Genomic DNA, 17,830 nt, shown 5'->3' with positions numbered 1-17,830 from the left:
GGTTAGTATCCTTACTATGTAAAAAGCATTTTCAACTAGATTTAAAAAATAGTTAAGAGCAAGATTTTTTTTTTTTTTTTTTTCATGATCCAGGTATTTTATTTCAGGAGAGAAAAGGAGGTCCTGGGCCTGACACACTGCTCTAGATAAGTGACAGGGTTGCTGTGAAGGTAAATGTGCTGCAGAGCTCAGAAAGCACCTCACAAGGAAAGGGGGGACAGGGACACTAGGATCAATAATCCTGACCCCAGGATTCAGTGTCCTGCAAGCTGAAGTGCAGGAACAAAGCAACACCTGGCAACGAACTGTGGAAAGTCCCTGAGGCGGCCCCTGAGTAGTCAAATTGCAGCAGATGTTGAGATCAAGTGAACATAAGGCACAAATTATCCAAAAAGTGCAAGTGGTATTCCAGCTGCCCAAACTGCATAAGCTGTCACCTTGAAGATGGCAAAATTGAAAATTTTTTTTGGAGGACTAAGAAGGAAAGTAAGAGCAAAGGAAATGAACATACATTTCCTAGGAGAAAAAATATAAATGGCAAAAGAAAGCACATACAGAAAAGTTCAATTAAAAAAAATTATCTTACCAACTCTGCTACTTTCTGGAACTTCAAAATTATAAACAGCTTCTGTGAAAATAGGGTGGTTGTCATTTTCATCCTCCACTCTGATGGGCAGTGGAAGAGGTAAGTCTGCTGAATACCCATCCGCAGTCGAAGCATAGGCAATCAACTGGAAAACAGGAAAAAGCAAAGCCATTAATACTTGACTCTAGCAAGAGAGAATACTATGCTTTATCTGCTACCTTCTTTGCAAATCTTTCCAGTAATTAATGACTTAAAAAATTCTATTCAATTCTTTTTTAATCATCAAAGCATCAAATAGAAGAACACTTTTAAGTGCTGTAAGAGGAATTCAGTATTTGGTAAAAAATGCACTTCAAATAAAACTCCAAAGTACAGTCAAGTCAGAGACAACTCTGTCCATTAGACTCAGAGTATAGTTCTTATTCTCTCCATAGTCAGAACGTTATATTGGGGAGAACAATGAAACTCACGCAATGGGAACGATCCCTATTATATTACCTAAAGAAAGCCATGATTCTCAATCTTGCAACTAACAAGACCTTTTATTGTTTTGCCTAATAGATCACATATTTGTAAGAGATTTTTTAACAGAACATATTTACCAGTTTCTGCATTGCCAATTAATCAAAGGACAATATAATGTCGAATAGAATGTATTTCTTTTTTTTATTATTTAAATTCAATCAGCCAACATAGAGTATTGCTACTCAGAGCATGATTACAACACCAAGTTGAAAATTTTCTAACCAAAAGCAATGTCATGTGGTAAACATCAGTTATGTCTGCTTACCAGCATCCCTTCCTTCTCTAGGAAAAGAATCCCTCTTTCTCATGGAGAAACATCCCCTCCTTCACCACAGTGAGGACCACATGACCCCACAGAACTGACCATATTACACTGAAAATCGTCTGAGTTATTCCCCATTGACTGTAAGAGCACTCATAACAGAAGCCTGGCTTATTGACCTTGATTGGGTTTGGTCTCCCACTTTTGCTTTCTTATCTAGTTCTCAGACACTATCAGAGAATCACATATGTAGAAGGAAGAATGAAAAAAAAGTTTTAAATAAATAAATAGAACAGAAGAGGGACGAAGACCCTTCCAATCAATGGTGGCCATGTCCTGGAGAGAGGAAAATGTATGATTAGAGAGAGAAAGTATTTCATAAACAAAACCAACTCTTAAAAATATACTGGAATTTATATCCAAATACAACTAACCTCTTTGCTTCACTTTAGGCTTACCTACCAGAGTTAAAATAAAGAGCAGAGCAATATTCCAAAATATTCCACACCTATTTTCTTTGACTCTAAGGAAAGAATGCAAGAAGACAGGAAAGAGTACAAGGAGTATCAGAAGAAACATAGTTTAATCATTTAAAATCACATATATCAACAAAACTCCTACATCAAAAATATCATATTCTTCACGATCCACAGGCCGGGTACAATACAGATTTCCAGTGTCTTTTTCTATGAAAAACAAATTTAAAGGTTCTTGGTCAACTCCACGCCCACTTATTGAGTAGAAGATGGTATAGTTCTGTGCTGCATCGGACTGAACCTATGAGGAAAAAAACATATTTGTAAAAATTTTAAATTAAAAATCTGTTTAAATGTTATTTTTTAAATGTAGCTTATGCATTTCTATCATTTTTATTTTAAAGAGACTTTAATAAAATAGTAATCACATTTATCACTTCATCAGCACACGGAACAATAAGGAGCATTCGGCAAAAGATTTTTTTAAACCTCAGATTTAATGAAAATAATGTCCAACATAAAAAGTAACAAAAGAAAATGTAATTAAAAACAATAAACAATAATTTCCCATCGAGAGATTTGGCAAATGGAAAAGAACAATAATGCCCATTTTTAGTAGGAGCCAGACCATCAGAGACTCATACTGGTAAAAGGAACGTTAATTTGAATGTTTCTTAGGGAGGAGATCTGGCAAAAATTAAAAGAATGACATAGAAGAATAAACAGGGACAACTCCTCCTGGCAGAGGAAACACAAAGTACAAAGGGACCGGGTTAGGGCTGTGCCCAAAGTGTTCAAGGAGCAGTAAAGAGGCCACTATGCTTGAAGCAGAGAAAGGTAGTGGGCAAGAAGTAGGACATGAGACCTCATCACATAAGTGATTCCAGCGGTGTTGACTTTTCCTTGGAGTCAAGTGGGAAGCTATTGGAAAATTTAGACAAGAGTAATATATGTAATTTATACTTTAAAAAGGTAATATTGGGTGTTTTGTTAAGACTAAACATGGTGGGTAGGTAAGCAACAAAGCAGAAAGACCATTTAGTTATTGCAAGAATTCATGATAGCCGTAGAGAAGGTGAGAAATGCATAGATCCTGGGTCTAATTTGCAGGTATGGCCGGTAGGATTTGCCTACAGGTTGGATGTGTGGTGTGAAGATGACACTATGTCAGAGGGTGCTGATATCCCCTAATATCTATTCTGCCCATGTTCCTTTGTGTTGGAATTTATAGCTGAGTACAAGACTGCCCAAAAGAGATACATTTCTCGGGCTCCCTTACAATTAAGTATGGCCACATGAAAAGATCAGGTCAATGGGATATAAGCAGAAATAACATATGTGAGCCCTAAACTGTACTCTAGAAAGTGAAGGGATGTGTTCCCCCATTTGGACGCAATAAGGAGCCATCGTGAACCTGCAGAGTTCAAGGTCAAGCTAAAAAAGAAAGAAGTCTAGGTCTTTGGTGATTTTTCAGATTAGAATTTCTTTACCAAATCACACTTTCACATAAAATAAATAAATCTCTGTCATGCTTATGCCGCTTAGTGGCATAAGTTCCTGAATTAGTAGACTGTCCCATCATGGAGAAAACAACATGTGCCCTGGTTGTGGATTAGCAATGTAGCTTGGGGATTCATTCCTGAAAGTTCAATCTAAATTTCCTTTCTTCAGTACCCCCAACAACTCTGTCAACTGCTTATATGGTGTAATAAATCCCTATCTGTTAACTGCTAAGAGAAGTATGTTCTCTACAACTAAAACCCAAGAGACTCTAATACCCCAACAACTGAAAGAATGGAGGTGCCATTAACTGAGATGGGGGGTGTTTTTAGGAGAATACCCTAAATTTTTTTCCCTGCCTATGTTAAGTGTGAAATGTCCATTAAGCTTCCAAGTGGAAATATCAATTAGGTAGTCTGTCCCAGAAATATAAGGCCTTAAGTCTCCAATAGAGAGTAGTACTTAAAGATATAAGACTGGATGAGATTAGCAAGAGAGTGAATACAAATAAACAAGAGACAAGGTTCACAGGCTGAGCCTAGAGCTCTCCAAAGTTTTGGAAGGGTGGGCATAGGAATGAGGAAAAAGCAGCAGAACTCACTAAGAAAAGAATGGCCAGTGAGGTAAGTGGGAAACTAGGTGAGTGGTGTCCTAGAAGCCCAGTGAAGAGAGTACTTGGAGGAGGAGGAAAGGGTAAGCTATGTCAAAGGGACACAGGTCAAGGAAAGGAGGACCAAGAGGTAGTGACTGGCTTAGCGATGCAGAGGTTAATATTAGCTGTGATCAGTATAACTGGTAATCAGAAACCATTTCTTAATATGCCTCCTGAGTGTTTCAAGTACAAAATGTGAAAATAAGAAACAAAGTCTAGCACCGGAGCATGGAAGACCCTAGAAGGGAGGAGACAGGTCACACAGTCAGAATGAAACATCAAGCACAGTAATAGGAAAAGGCAATCACTGGGCCAGAGCCTGACTGCAGCAACTGCTTTCACTGTATATGTCCCATCTAGATCTTTATGAAAAGCAAACCTGACCTGGTTAAAAACTTCTTCTTTTGATGAAAAAGTTAAATTCCCTAATAGAACACACATAGTCCCTCATGGTTTGACCTCTACCTGCCTCTTCTCCCTTATCTCCCTGCTCCAGCCCCATCATAACCAGGAGGACTGAGCTACCTGGGAGCCACTAAGGAGCTCGCCTTCACCCTCTGTTCCTCCCTCTTCTTCCATAACTACTTACTTGTATGACGCTTTACCATTCTTTAGGTCCTAGGTCCTAAAGGATGTTTCCCTAAGTTTCTTCTTGATTTGCACATTTCAAACCAGGACTTGGTATGGATCCCATGAATTCTCAGATCACCCAAACCATCTCTGCCACAGCACTCGTCACCCAGTATCATAACCGTGTGCCTATCTCTGCCTTCCTTACTAGGCTCATAACCTACATGAGAGCCAGAGTTTGGCTAAATTTATTTCTAGGGTCGTACTTAGAGCAGTGCCTTCATGGGACATAGCAGGTGCTCAATAGCTAGTGGCTTTTGAACGAATAAGCTCATAAACATCCTTTTATGGCTGTAGTCTTTTTTATATTATTAGTTTTTTAGTGATTTTCTCATTTTACTTACTTTGATTACACTTCATGAATATCTTCAATCAAATATGTTTCTTTTTAAATCTCTCAAGAGTTTACGAAACCTGAACAAAGCAGACTCTGGGACTTAAAACACTCCCAATCAGAAAGAATGTAAAACCTACTTGTTGAAGAAACAAAGGGAACGGGCCCAGTGAATTCTCCTGCATTGAGCAGGGAATAGGGGCCCATCTCCTCTTGGAACGTCTGAGAACGGCTTCTTTAGCATCTCTTTTCCTCAGTACCTGAATTTAGAGAAAGAAAATTAAATAAATAAAAGTATCACAGCTGACTTTGTTGCAAAGAAGTGGACAGTCCATCAACCTCACTTCGCCCAGAAGTCTCAGTTCACAACTCTCCAAGCTGAAGCTAAATGACAGATAATAAGGTCTTTTTGCATTAGATGGGGAAGAAAGAACACATCCACAGTTTAAAGTTTTCATAAACTGAAGAATTTCATTTTGTATACCCTTCTAACACTGACCATACTTTCAGGTTAGGAAAATCATCACTGCACTCTTAGTTTTTCTTCTTTTTTCCCCCACATAGAGAAAGCCAATGTGTCTTCTTCATAATACTGAAGACAGAGTGTTCTTTTCTGCTAAAACCTCACACGCTCAGGAGAACCAGAGCAAGAAAAGGTAAGTTCTTCATTGCCTTAACACCCTCATCTGCCCTCTCCAATATGGTAGCTCCAACTATATGTGACTATTTAAATTTAAATTGATTGTAATTAAACAAAATAAAAAATGCCGTCCTTCAGTCACACTAGCCACATGCCAAGTGCTCATTAGCCATTAATATTTGGCTGCCATATCAGACCGTGCAGATTATAGAACATTTCCACCATCACAAAAATTCCACTGAGCTTTTGAGTGATTTCCATCTCATTGCATGGTGGTGCAAGGAAGCTATTTTATTTCCTGACAATTTCTTAAGAAATAATTTTATTGAATATGTATGAATGTGCTAAATAGTCATTTAAATTAACTTTCTCATTAATTCACTTAACACTGATTCGTTGTAACCCAGTCTAAACTTTTAATCATTTTTGTGACAACCTTCAAAATGGCATTTCTCACGATGTAGAATCTAGAACTGCAGCGAATGACAGCCGGTACAATGCTATCCTTTTATTCATACTTACACACGTATCCTTTTATTCATACTTACACACACTGCAGGATTCCCATCCTATTTTAACATCGGAATCACTGTGACCCTTGAAATCAGCCTCTTATTCACTGGAAACCCTGTTTTAACATTAATTTAACATATACCTATCGACTCTGGGTTAGGTTATTATCAAGGCTATAAGCACAAAAGGGATCAATTCGTGCCGTCAAGCAACTACAGATAAGTTGTTTGCACAAATAAAAAAAATTCCAAATGTTTATAAAAGAGGGATAGCCAAACTGACACGGACACACAAAAGCAGTTAGTTGGACTTTAGAGGTGGAAGAAGCCTCCCTGGAGGAGGTGCCATTTAGGTTTAACAAAGCAAAATCCAAAGCCAATGGTTAGCCACTGTTGGTGGGGGGAGAAGCGTAAGAGACAGAGGGAGGCAGGGAGGGAGAGCAAACTGAAGGGGAAGGAAAAGGAGAAAATAAAAAACTAATTTATCTTTTGTCCTCTTTGCAATTTTTTAATTTTTTAATTTATTTTTAAGATTTTATGTATTTATTTGACAGAGAGAGAACACAAGCTGGGGAAGAGGAAGAGGGAGAAGCAGGCTCCCCGCTGAGCAAAGAGCCTTATGAGGGGCTTGATTCCAGGACCCTGGGATCATGATCTGAGCCGCCGAAGGCAGACACTTGACTGACTGAGCCACGTAGGCGCCCCCCCTCTTTGCAATTTTTAATAAAAGATTTAAATGAAAAGAAAAGCATGCCTGAACATATCAATGTATTTTGAATACCTTCTTCTGATGTTCCAGGAGCACCTTAATCTCTTTCTGTGTCTGTGTCTTGGTGTCAGAAAGCCATATGGTGAATGATCTTTTCTCATCAGACATCACCACAGTGCTGGCTGTGTATACTGACCCGTCATCTAGAACTCTGAAATCAGGGTCACTGGACTGGATAAGGTCCACAGACCTGAGGCACTCTTTCAGATTAACTGTAAGCAAAAGTTTCCAAGTTGCAGAGTAGAAACACATGCAAAAAAAAAAAGAGAAGTGTTAAAACAATGTATACATCTTCTTCAAAATCAAGAAGTAGAATCAAATAAGCCAATCACTTTGCATTTACCAAATATTTTAGATTCTTTACATGTATAAAAAATGATAACTGTCTTTCAGTTAAAAAATAATTCTTGATTGTATACATGTATCAAGTAAGGTGTTTTTAGACCTTTATATATTTCTAGAGGGTTATGAAAATGATCTTCCTATTAATGAGGCATGTGTGCTGCAATCATGACAAAGCCAATATCCACACCCCTACACACAGCTGAATAAACAAACAGGAAGGTTTTTCCCTGAACATTATAGTGTGAGTCTTTTAAGATTCAGCCAGAAGTTACACACCTGAGCCCAAAGAGCAACAGGGAGTATGAATTTGGCAAATAGTCAAGTAAGGAATGTCTCTCTTTGAAATCTTCCCACTGGCACTCCTGTTACCCGCCTCCCACCTACCACCAGCTCCCCCTATGCCACAGTTTTCTCTGTGTTCCTAGTCTCAGCTTTCCAGGGTTCCTCACTGAAACTCTGCATGTGGGTCTTCTCTCCCTGGGAGTTTTCCTCCTGGGAGTAAGAAGTAATGAGATATAAATACCAACAGAACTATTTTGAAACTTATATCAAAAGTATCAAATTCATCTCATTCTTCAACTGTCAGTTTTAACAACAACCAAACTGATATATTAATGTGCCCTTAAGTAATAACCTCTCAAAGGATTACTGCTACCCATGTAAAGTCTTGTCACTTTAATCCAATTCGTCACAGATGGAAACATTGAATTAAAAAGAAATGAACATCTTTAAGGAACAATGACATATTTCTCTCATCTTGACATTTTTAGCATAATGATAACTTCTTGTCTATCCCCCAAAGAACACTCCCTCTCTTTTACATCCTCTTTTTTCTTCCTTCCCATAGGAATTAAAGTGACATTTGTTTAATACAAATTAAATGAGGCACTTAACCAGATATGAGACACTTCACTGAAAAAGTAAATTTGGCATGTCTGGGACAAGTTATATCTCTCTAAACAAAACAAAACACGATGCTTTCCTCTTATACTCCCTAGACCACATGAAAAGACCACCTGGGCAAAACTTCCCAGCTGCTGGGAAAGTTTGTAAAAATGGCTCATTAATTTCAGATTGGATGGAATGGCTCACCTTGTGATGTTCCTCAATCCAGCTCTAGCACTGATTTAAAAAAAAAAAAAAAAAACTGTTCTGATTTTCTCAGCCACTTATCTATACTTCTCTAATGCTTAGAATACTAGGGTAATGAAAGCATTTACATTCCACTTGTAATTTTTTCTTTAAATATTTTATTTATTTATTTAGAGAGAGAGAGAGAGAGATAAAGCACACACTGGAGAGTGGAGGGAGGCATAGAGGGAGAGGAAAGAGGGAATCCCAAGCAGACTCCATGCCCAGCCCAGAGACCAATGTGGGGCTGGATCTCAGGACTCTGAGATCATGACCCGAGCTGAAATCAAGAGTCAGGCACTGAGCTGACTGAGCCACCCAAGTGCCCCCTACGTGTAACCCTTTATGTAATCTTTAAACTGTTAAAACAGGAATGACTACAAAAATGGGGATTTAGAACATTTGCTTGGGAATTAACCACAGAATTCAATGGAGTTATAAAGAGTAGAATATATATTTAAAACTATCTTGAATTACATCTATATATAAATAGATTAAGGCTAATTCCAAAAGGCAATGTTTGGATAATATGCTCTTTTCAGCATAAATAAACTGAATTTCTGTTTTAAAAACACTTGTTTTGAAATTTCTCACCTCTGCCCACTATTCTGTCTGCCTCTAGTTTGGAAGGTATATTAAATGTCACCTTTTCGCAGCCTTCACAAGCAAAACTGAAGACCTAGAAGTAAAAAAAAGGCACATTAATACAGTATAAAGAAAAAGTTTCAGATAAGAAAAACAAATCCTAGAGATCTACTATATAGTGCTTATAGTTAACAATACCTCCAACATGGGGCTCAAACTCATGACCCCAAGATCAAAAGTTTCATGTTCGTCCAACTGAGCCAGCCAGTTGCCCCACTACTTCATTTTTTTTAATTAAAATTTCACATACGGCCATGTTCTACTCCATTTCCATTTTTCTTCTTGAAGGAAGAGTTTTCTCTCTGTTGGCATTCAAAATTCCTCTGTAGGTTTTTGTGCTTTTATTATAGATGTATGCACCTATAAAATAGGAGCTGATACTGTGTGCAGTTAAGTGTCTTTATGTATCCTTTTGCAATTTGCATTTTTCATTCAAGAATATATTTAAGGGACGCCTGGGTGGCTCAGTTGGTTAAGCAGCTGCCTTCAGCTCAGGTCATGATCCCAGCATCCTGGGATTGAGTCCCACATCGGGCTCCTTGTTCTGTGGAGAGCCTGCTTCTCCCTCTGCCTCTGCCTGTGCTCACTCTCTATCTCTCTCTTTAAAAAAAAAAAAAAGAAAAAAAAAAGAATATATTTAAGATTTTTCTATAACTTCGCCACAGTTTATTTTTGCTCATTTCCCTATGATAGACAAACCTTACTCTTGTTTTCCATTTTCTCTATTACAAATGACACTGTGATAAACAGTTTTTCAGTTGCAAAGTATTAGGACAGAAATATATTACTTCAATTCCCAAATTGCTGTCCAAAGTACTAACATCAATCTTTATTAATGTCCCCAGAATATTAGATCCCTCTGTTTCTCATATCTTCTACTACGATTAATTATATTTGGCTTTTCTAATTTTTGCCAATTCTATAACTGTCACTTTAATGTGCATTTCCTTAATTTCTAGTGAGACTGAGTACCATTTCTTGTGTTAATTTTCCATTTACCTTCCGTAAATCATCCATTCATTTCATTTAATCATTTCATTTATTGTCTTTTTTTTTAATATATTTTGCTTGTAAGCTTATGTAGGTTGTTTTTTTACTCTTTTAGTAGTATCCTTCTAATAAACAGTGCTTGTTTTAAAGTAGTCAAATTTATTAAGCATCTCCTTTAGTTTCTTTTTTTAAATTTTTTATTTTTTATAAACATATAATATATTTTTATCCCCAGGGGTACAGGTCTGTGAATCGCCAGGTTTACATACTTCACAGCACTCACCATAGCACATATCCTCCCCAATGTCCATAACCCCACCCCCCTCTCCCAAGCCCCCTCCCCCCAGCAACCCTCAGTTTGTTTTGTGAGATTAAGAGTCACTTATGGTTTGTCTCCCTCCCAATCCCATCTTGTTTCATTTATTCTTCTCCTACCCCCTTAACCCCCCATGTATTTTATTTATTTATTTATTTGAGAGAGCACAAAGGAGGTAGAAGGAGAGAATCTTGAACCACCCGCACTGAGTGTGGAGCCCAATTCAGGGCTTCATCTCACAGCCCAAGAGATCATGATCTGAGCCAAAACCAAGAGTTGGACACTCAACCAACTGAGCCACCCAGGTGCCCCTCCTTTAGTTTTTTTAAGTAGTCAATTTCATTAAACATTTCTTCTAGCTTATACTTTTGTTTATTAATATCTCCCCCTCTACCCTGTCATAAATATATTATCTGGTATTTTCTTATAAAAATTTTAAAGTTACTTTCAACGTTTTAACCTTTTACTCATCAGGAATGTATTTAGTGTGTGAGTCACTGTAGATATCTAATCTTACCCTTTCCTATATGGATAGACAACTGTAAAGAACCATCACTGAGTGACTCTTCCCTTAACTAAAAATGATAAAGCTGCATACAACCTCTGTATGGACCTCAGTTACAGAATCTATTTCTGGGCCCTCTGCATTATTTCATCAGCATATATGTTTATCTCTGCATCACAACTATATAGTTTTAATTACTATAGCTTTATTACAGATTGTAGTATTTGTTATGGTGACCCCAATCCCTATTATCTTCCTTTAAATTAGGTTTGCTTTGTAAGCTTCCTACTCTCAAAAAATTATGATCAGCTGACCAATTCCATGAAAAATCTTTCTACATTTTTAATCTGGGAAACTGTTTACTTTTACTAGTTCCAGTAGTTTGTGAAGATAGTTTAGGATCTCACATGTAGCTAATCCTCTAGCTAGCAACATGGCAGTCAGATTTCTTTTTTCAAATCCTTAACCTCTTTCATTATTGCTATTACATATTTTATCTGATATGTGCTTGTTAAGACCTCCAGTAGAATGCTGAATAGGACAAAGTAGTTATAGTGACCACTATAGATTTGTTTCTAACTTTAAAAATAATGCTTTTACCACTTCACCATTCATTAAGAGTTAGTTTTTTCCTCCCTCTTTCTTTCTGTCCCTCTCTCCCTTCCTTCCCTTTCTTTTCTTCTTTTCCATTCTTTCTTCCTGTCTTTCTTAATTCATTGATTTTTTGGTATGGTTCAGTTAAAAAAAAAAGTTCATTCTCTTACATTCCTAGTCTACTAAGAATATTTTATAACAATAAATGTAATTTCCCACTTATTTTGAAACATATAGTTTTTCTCTCTAAATACATTACTATGTTAAAATACAATAATGGTTTTCTAGGGCACCCGGTAGCCCAGTCAGTTAAGTGACCAACTCTTCATTTCTGCTCATGTCATGATCTCAGGGTCGTGCCATCAAGCTGCATTGGGCTCTGTGCTAGGTGTGAAGACTGCTTAGGATTCTCTCTACCCCCCTTTGCCTTCTCCTCCCCAACCCTGGCTCATGCATGCACATGTACCCACCCACGCACGCTCTCTCTCTCTCTCTCTCTCTAAAAACAAACAAACAAAACAATAATAAATTTGATAACAGAAAACCATCTTTCCATTCCTGAGATAAATATTACATGTATATGATAACTTTTAAATATATTATTGGTATGGTTTGCTGCTATTTATTTTGGTACTTCAAATATATGCCCATAAGTGAAATCAAGTTACAACTCTTCAATATCATACAATCCTTATAAAATGAGTTAAAGACTATTCCACTTTTTTGGTTCTTTGAAACAATTTATATACAGGAGAGATTATATGTTCCATATAATCATGAAAGAATTTACCTATCATAGTCCTGAGCTTGATGGATATGAAGGTGTCTGTGGGTCAAGACATTTAACTTTTAACTCAATATTTTAATGGTTTTAAGTCTATTTAGGTTTTGTATACCTGGCTTAAGGCCAGTTGGTAATTTGTATTTTGTAGGAAATTGCTCATTCTGTTTTCAAATTAATTGAAGTAATACATTAATATTATTATTTATTTATCTAAAAGATCTGTCTTCTCTATGACTATGTCTCCTTTTAGTCCTAATATTGCTTTATCTGTGGCTTCTCTATTTCTTACTTGTTCAACCATAGCAGGGTTTATGTATACTTTCAAAGAATAGCTTTGGTTTTGTTGATCATCTCTATTGCTTTTTTCTTTTAACATCCTTTGTAAGACATAAATACAAAAGGTCACACACACATATTTTTAAAACACATGTACTATACACACACACACACACACACACTGGTGTGTGTGTCTGTGTATATAATTAGTACATACGTTTTAAAAAATAGTAACTTTTTTTACTAGAACACTAGGGTGCTCACCTTCAAAGTTAAGAAATAGAATGTTACTATTTTCAAAGTTGCTATTTAAGTGTCCTTAAAGAAGATACAGGTTTATTTTGCCAATTTTTGTCTTTTACATATATGCAGTCATGCTAATTGTCTGCTACTTCATTTCTTCACTGAAATGATGTTTGTGAAATTTATCCATGCTGAGCTTAGAGTAGTAGCTCATTCATATTCTATGCTATATAGTACATCATTAGAATGTACAATGAATTCATTAATATAATTTTTGAAAAGGATCATATTCATATATAGATTTTCAGTTATGTCATGCTTCTTGACACTATAACAATTTGTGGAGATTTTCTATTTGTGGAGATTGGCTATATTACGGAAAATAAAATAAAAATGTAAAGCCACCATTTGATTAGTAATGGCAAATTAATGACCTTTAAAGGTATTTTAAAAATAACTTTTGTATAGAAGAATGCCCAATAAAAAAAGCAACATCCAAAAATAATTTTAAGATTAATGAATTATGGATTAACTATTTGAAGTATAAAAGACGGTCTTTTTTTTTTTTTTTTTTTTAAAGACTGTCTTTTAATGGAAAATACTCCAGGTCAGCTTTAAATATCTGACTTATAAAGCCTGGAGCTACAGAACTTTCAATGAAAATGTAACAAATTGAGTTTTAAAAAATGATAACATAAAGTATTGTCCATGTGGTCTGAAAAAAATTAATTACCCTGTTTCATTTTATAGTATTATTCAAATTTTATTATGTGATAGAAAGCTTATCATACAAATAATTAAATCCTGATAAGAAAATCCAATGCCAAATGGAGAATGAAAATGAGAAGGGTTATCTGAAATTGTTTTACTTTTCTTCTGTGTATAGTTTTACTGTGAATACACCGGTAAGCTTTCTAAAATGACACCTTTTTTAACAAGAGGGAAAAGAAGCTAAACAATGGAAATTCATGCAAAGTCTGAAAAATAAACAGGATCAACTTGGCTGAGCATAATAGTTTTGAAATTTTAAAACTGTCATTTTTCCTATAGACACTTGCCTTCTGCAAAATGGAAATATTACCTTTCAGATTCTTACCAGCTCACAGGTAAATCAAAATATTGACCTCTCTGTACTCTCACTCCTTAGATCATGCAAATAAATTTCTTTCTAACCAAACTCTTTGTAAGACAGGAATTCTAGTTAAATGGAAAGCATGATTAACCACAGGTGACCACAGATTCCATATATGGAACGCTAACTACCAAGGGGATTACAACAGGACACAAAAATGTGCATAGGCTCACATATATTTAGTGATTCAGAAGGTGTTTCAGGATCTAGCTGTATCTCAAAATGAACATCAACAATCTCCTTTTAAAAAGCTAGCTGATAATGCACCCATCAAATAGATATCAAAATTCTGACTTTCTCAGGGTTTTAAAATAAATTTTTCTCAGGGTTTTAAAATAAACTAGTTGGGGCACCTGTGTGGCAGAAGCCTCTGCCTCCGGCTCAGGTCATGATCCCAGGGTCCTGGGATCCAGCCTCGCATGGGGCTCTCTGCTCAGCAGGGAGCCTGCTTCCCCCCACTCTGTCTCTGCCTGCCTCTCTGCCTACTTGTGATGTCTGTCTGTCAAATAAATAAATAAATAAATAAATAAATAAATAAATAAAATAGTTACTTATTTTGTTTGCCTTAGCCTTTATGTCACTAATGCAAAAATTAATAGAAATTATTGTACTCTTATTTTTAAAAGATTCATATGTCAAATGTCATCAAGAACAACAACAACAAAAAGTCTGCTAAAGGAGTCACATTATTCTTGTTAATTAATGCAATAAAATCTGAAAAGATAGAATGCCCATTTGTCAGCATAGGTGAAGATAGGATTCTGATACTCCAAAGGAAAACAGTATGTTAAGCTAGAAAGGAAAACACAATTTAAATTCCTTCTGAAGAGTCCTTTTAGCAAAATTGAAGATTCACTATGCTCAGGAACATACTATTTAAAATATACTGGATGACAATTCCCAAAGTGGATTGGGTATGCTGAACAATATTAAACATATCTTTGAAAGGTACTATTCTTTGCAATGTGGTAGGACAGCTGAGCAACTGACCTAATGCAAATTCGTTCTCAATTTTAGTTGCATTCTGAGGAGAAGTGTTTTAAGAGACATTCAGTACTTTCAACAACAATGGGATGGTCTGATGTGTTTACTTTCTAGTTCCGGCCTAGCTTCTCTACTCTTTTCTTTTTGTGTGTGTGTTTTGGGGGGAGGGGGGGGGCTATTGGGAATTAATTTTGTGACAGTAGTTTAGAATGTACTGAGAATAGAGAGCTCTGAAAGGGAAGCAGATGCAGGAGAAGGGTGCAAATGGGAAGATGCCTCTGCTTATGGGACAGCTGAGTGGGAAGGCTAACCTGTTAAAACTACCAGTTTTGTGTTAAAGACTTGCTTTGAAGAGCTCTTACTTCAAACAAGGAATTGTTTTTGAGAGATCCATTAAAGTATCTATAAAATGAAAACTGTCTCTAAAGTGTTACACCATTAATACTATACTGAGTCCTGTGAGTCAAAGGGAAATACAGTGGATGGTCAACAGAGGTCTTCCTTTACCCATTAGGGCAGAAACTGAAGGTACTTGTGCACTGAGGGTTTGGGATTAAAGAAATTATACTATGTACACTCTCCAGTAATCGAGTCTCCAGATAATCCCATTCAGTCTAAACTTAAGGAAATTCTTTTTTAAATAATCCTAAACGAGTATGTCTAATACTAGAGCTGACGCTATCTCCATTTGGACAGACACGCGCTTTCTTGCCTTGCCACGCCCCAACACCTGCACCGCCATTCCTGTCACCATGACAGTTGCTTGAATTCCACACCCTCCCCTCCAGGGAATACAGGAGAGATCTTGCTAGCACAGTACCTCTGCAGTTTCTTCTCCCCATTCCCCAATCCCTTTCCCAGAGAAAACACAAAACACTCAATTCATGCTTTTAAACATAAAAACTGGAAATTCTTCCAAATTTATCACAAAAGAGCACACTTTAAGGCCAGTTCCCATTTGTAAAGAGTCATTTCATCAGCTCCTTTTGTTGGAACAGCTGCCTTGCAAATCAACGCCCTCATTTGTACAAGTCATTGTCCCTAAACATTTCTTAGATCATAAGTGCCAACCCAATATTTATAACTCGCTGATTCCAAGAGAAGACAAGGCTTTTTGATCCATCCACTCGCCCTGCTTGGGGGCAGAGGAGTCCTTGTAGCCAGAGCTGACCTACTCCGGAGTTAGGCAGGTCCTCCCTGTGCGGGACCCCACGACCATCCCTGAATGCGGGGAAGTGGGTCTGCGGCTCCTCCACGGCCCTTCCCCAGCGCAACCCTGGTCTAGTCTGAAGCGTAATCGCGCCTTTGGAGTTCCGGATTTTTCGCTGTATGTCTCCCATATTCTCGGAGAATTATCCCTAATTTCCTCTCCAGGTGAATCTCGTTCTGAGTTGCGGGTTTCCAGGACACAGAAGACCCGAAGCTGGGCTCCGGGCTTGCGCAGTCCTTCCCGGAGAGACACAAAGTACCACTCAAACCCACGCCTACCCCACCCCTCCACCCACCCCGACTCTAGCCTCTCCGCCGCACCCCAACAGCCCCTCTCCCCCGCCCAATCCGAGTCCGGATCCAGCCTTCACACGCCCTTGTGCCTCAGGCACGCTTCGCCCAGGGCCGGGAGACTCGTGGGTGAGCTCTGAATAGCCTTTAGCAGAAGCTGGGAATTAGGTTAGAAAGGTAGGCTTGTAACAATCTGGAAGCCGGTGTTCAGAGTTAATTCCACGCGGGGACCGAGGGCACCATTCCAGCCCCTCCGCTCACTAACGTCCCCATCCCAGGCGACCCTGGGGTGGAGCAGCCTCTTGAACCTCAACTCACGTCTTTTACTCACTCATTGACCCTGAAATACCTGACCCAGTACTGTTCGTCCCTCTCCACCCAGACGTGCCCCGATCGTCATCCCTAGCCCGGGGAGCCAGGAAAGAGGGCGAGCCCTAGGCGCCCGCGAAGGACCAGGAGAGCGCAGCCACGCCGGAGCGCCACTCGTAATTCAAACCGTCGGACGTGAAGTCCCGAACACAAAACTCAGCCCGAGTCGTCCCTCCAAGGCTCGTTTTCTGCTCTCACCCGTCCGAGCCCAAATTTGGCTTGTCCTGCCAGGCAGGACTGAGCGGAGCCGCGGCCGTCCGCTCTCTGTCCGCTTCGCCCCGGTTCCGCTTTCCCCGCGGGACCAGGGCTGCTCCAGCCCTGCCGCGGCCCGGCTCCCGCCCAGGCTCCCACTCACCGCGAGGCTCAGCAGCAGCCTGCCGAGGGCTCCGCGCGGGGGGATCCGAGGCTGCGAGGTGGCCATCGCGGCGCAGGGCGGGAAGGGGGAACCCAGGCGCCGGGCAGGAGGCCGGAGGTGAGAGCCCACGGAGGTTCAGCGGCGCGCGGTGCGGGCGTGCCTCGCTGCCACTCCTCTTTAAGTCTCCTAGGCCTCCGTCAGGCTCGCCTGCCCGGGAGCGCGTTCGCTCCAGAGACGGGATTGGACCCAGGAGACGCCGGGCCGCCCCTCCTGGTTATTTCTCAAGTTTTATCACGCGGGGAGCTGGGGAGCTGCCCTAGCCTGCCCCTCCGCTCCCCCGGGGCCAGCGCCGTGTGCTGGCTGGCGAGAAAGCGGTCCCAGCCCCACCCTCGGCCCGCTTTCCCACGCCCCTCGTCTGCCCAGCGGCGCTCCCGCCCCGCCCAGGTCCGCCTGGCCCAGGCCTCCCGGATTGTCCCGGGGCGGACCCCTTACCCGCGCTGCTTGTGCATTCCCGCGGCAGGAACCAAGTCCGCCGGTAGGTATTCCTGCCCCAACACCGGCGCTCCGGGGTGCCAGGAACACCTCTGTGATTGGATCAGGGGAGCCTCCCTTTAGCTTCTGATCAAATGCTGGGCCGCGTCTCTTGGTTAATATAACATGTATATATTCTTTACAAATTTGACTAACATGGTAAGATAAAGGACGGAGGGAGAATTATCCCAAGTGGCATGAATAAGCTGGTATTTGGTATACCAGAAATTAAAACCAAGTGGAA

The 17,830-nt window shown here is 39.4% G+C and overlaps 1 protein-coding gene across 2 annotated transcripts in view; it reads right to left on the bottom strand.

Annotated features, from left to right (window-relative positions):
* The window catches only part of DSC3 (desmocollin 3), a 49,126-nt gene extending 31,720 nt beyond the window's left edge, over positions 1-17,406 (bottom strand). For both annotated transcript variants that reach the window (XM_047698247.1, XM_047698248.1), the window contains exons 1-6: positions 17,056-17,406; positions 8,957-9,041; positions 6,899-7,098; positions 5,106-5,225; positions 1,995-2,150; positions 587-731 (exon numbers count right to left, since the gene is read on the bottom strand). In XM_047698247.1, the coding sequence (XP_047554203.1) occupies positions 587-731; positions 1,995-2,150; positions 5,106-5,225; positions 6,899-7,098; positions 8,957-9,041; positions 17,056-17,121 (772 nt within the window). In that variant the 5' untranslated portion in view covers positions 17,122-17,406. The remainder of the gene's footprint in view (positions 1-586; positions 732-1,994; positions 2,151-5,105; positions 5,226-6,898; positions 7,099-8,956; positions 9,042-17,055) is intronic.
* Between the last annotated feature and the right edge of the window lie 424 nt (positions 17,407-17,830).

This window comes from Lutra lutra, chromosome 12 (assembly GCF_902655055.1).
Source record: "Lutra lutra chromosome 12, mLutLut1.2, whole genome shotgun sequence".
NCBI lineage: Eukaryota > Metazoa > Chordata > Mammalia > Carnivora > Mustelidae > Lutra > Lutra lutra.
The sequence above is the reverse complement of the archived record's forward strand: the minus strand, read 5'-3'. Positions and strand labels throughout refer to the sequence as shown.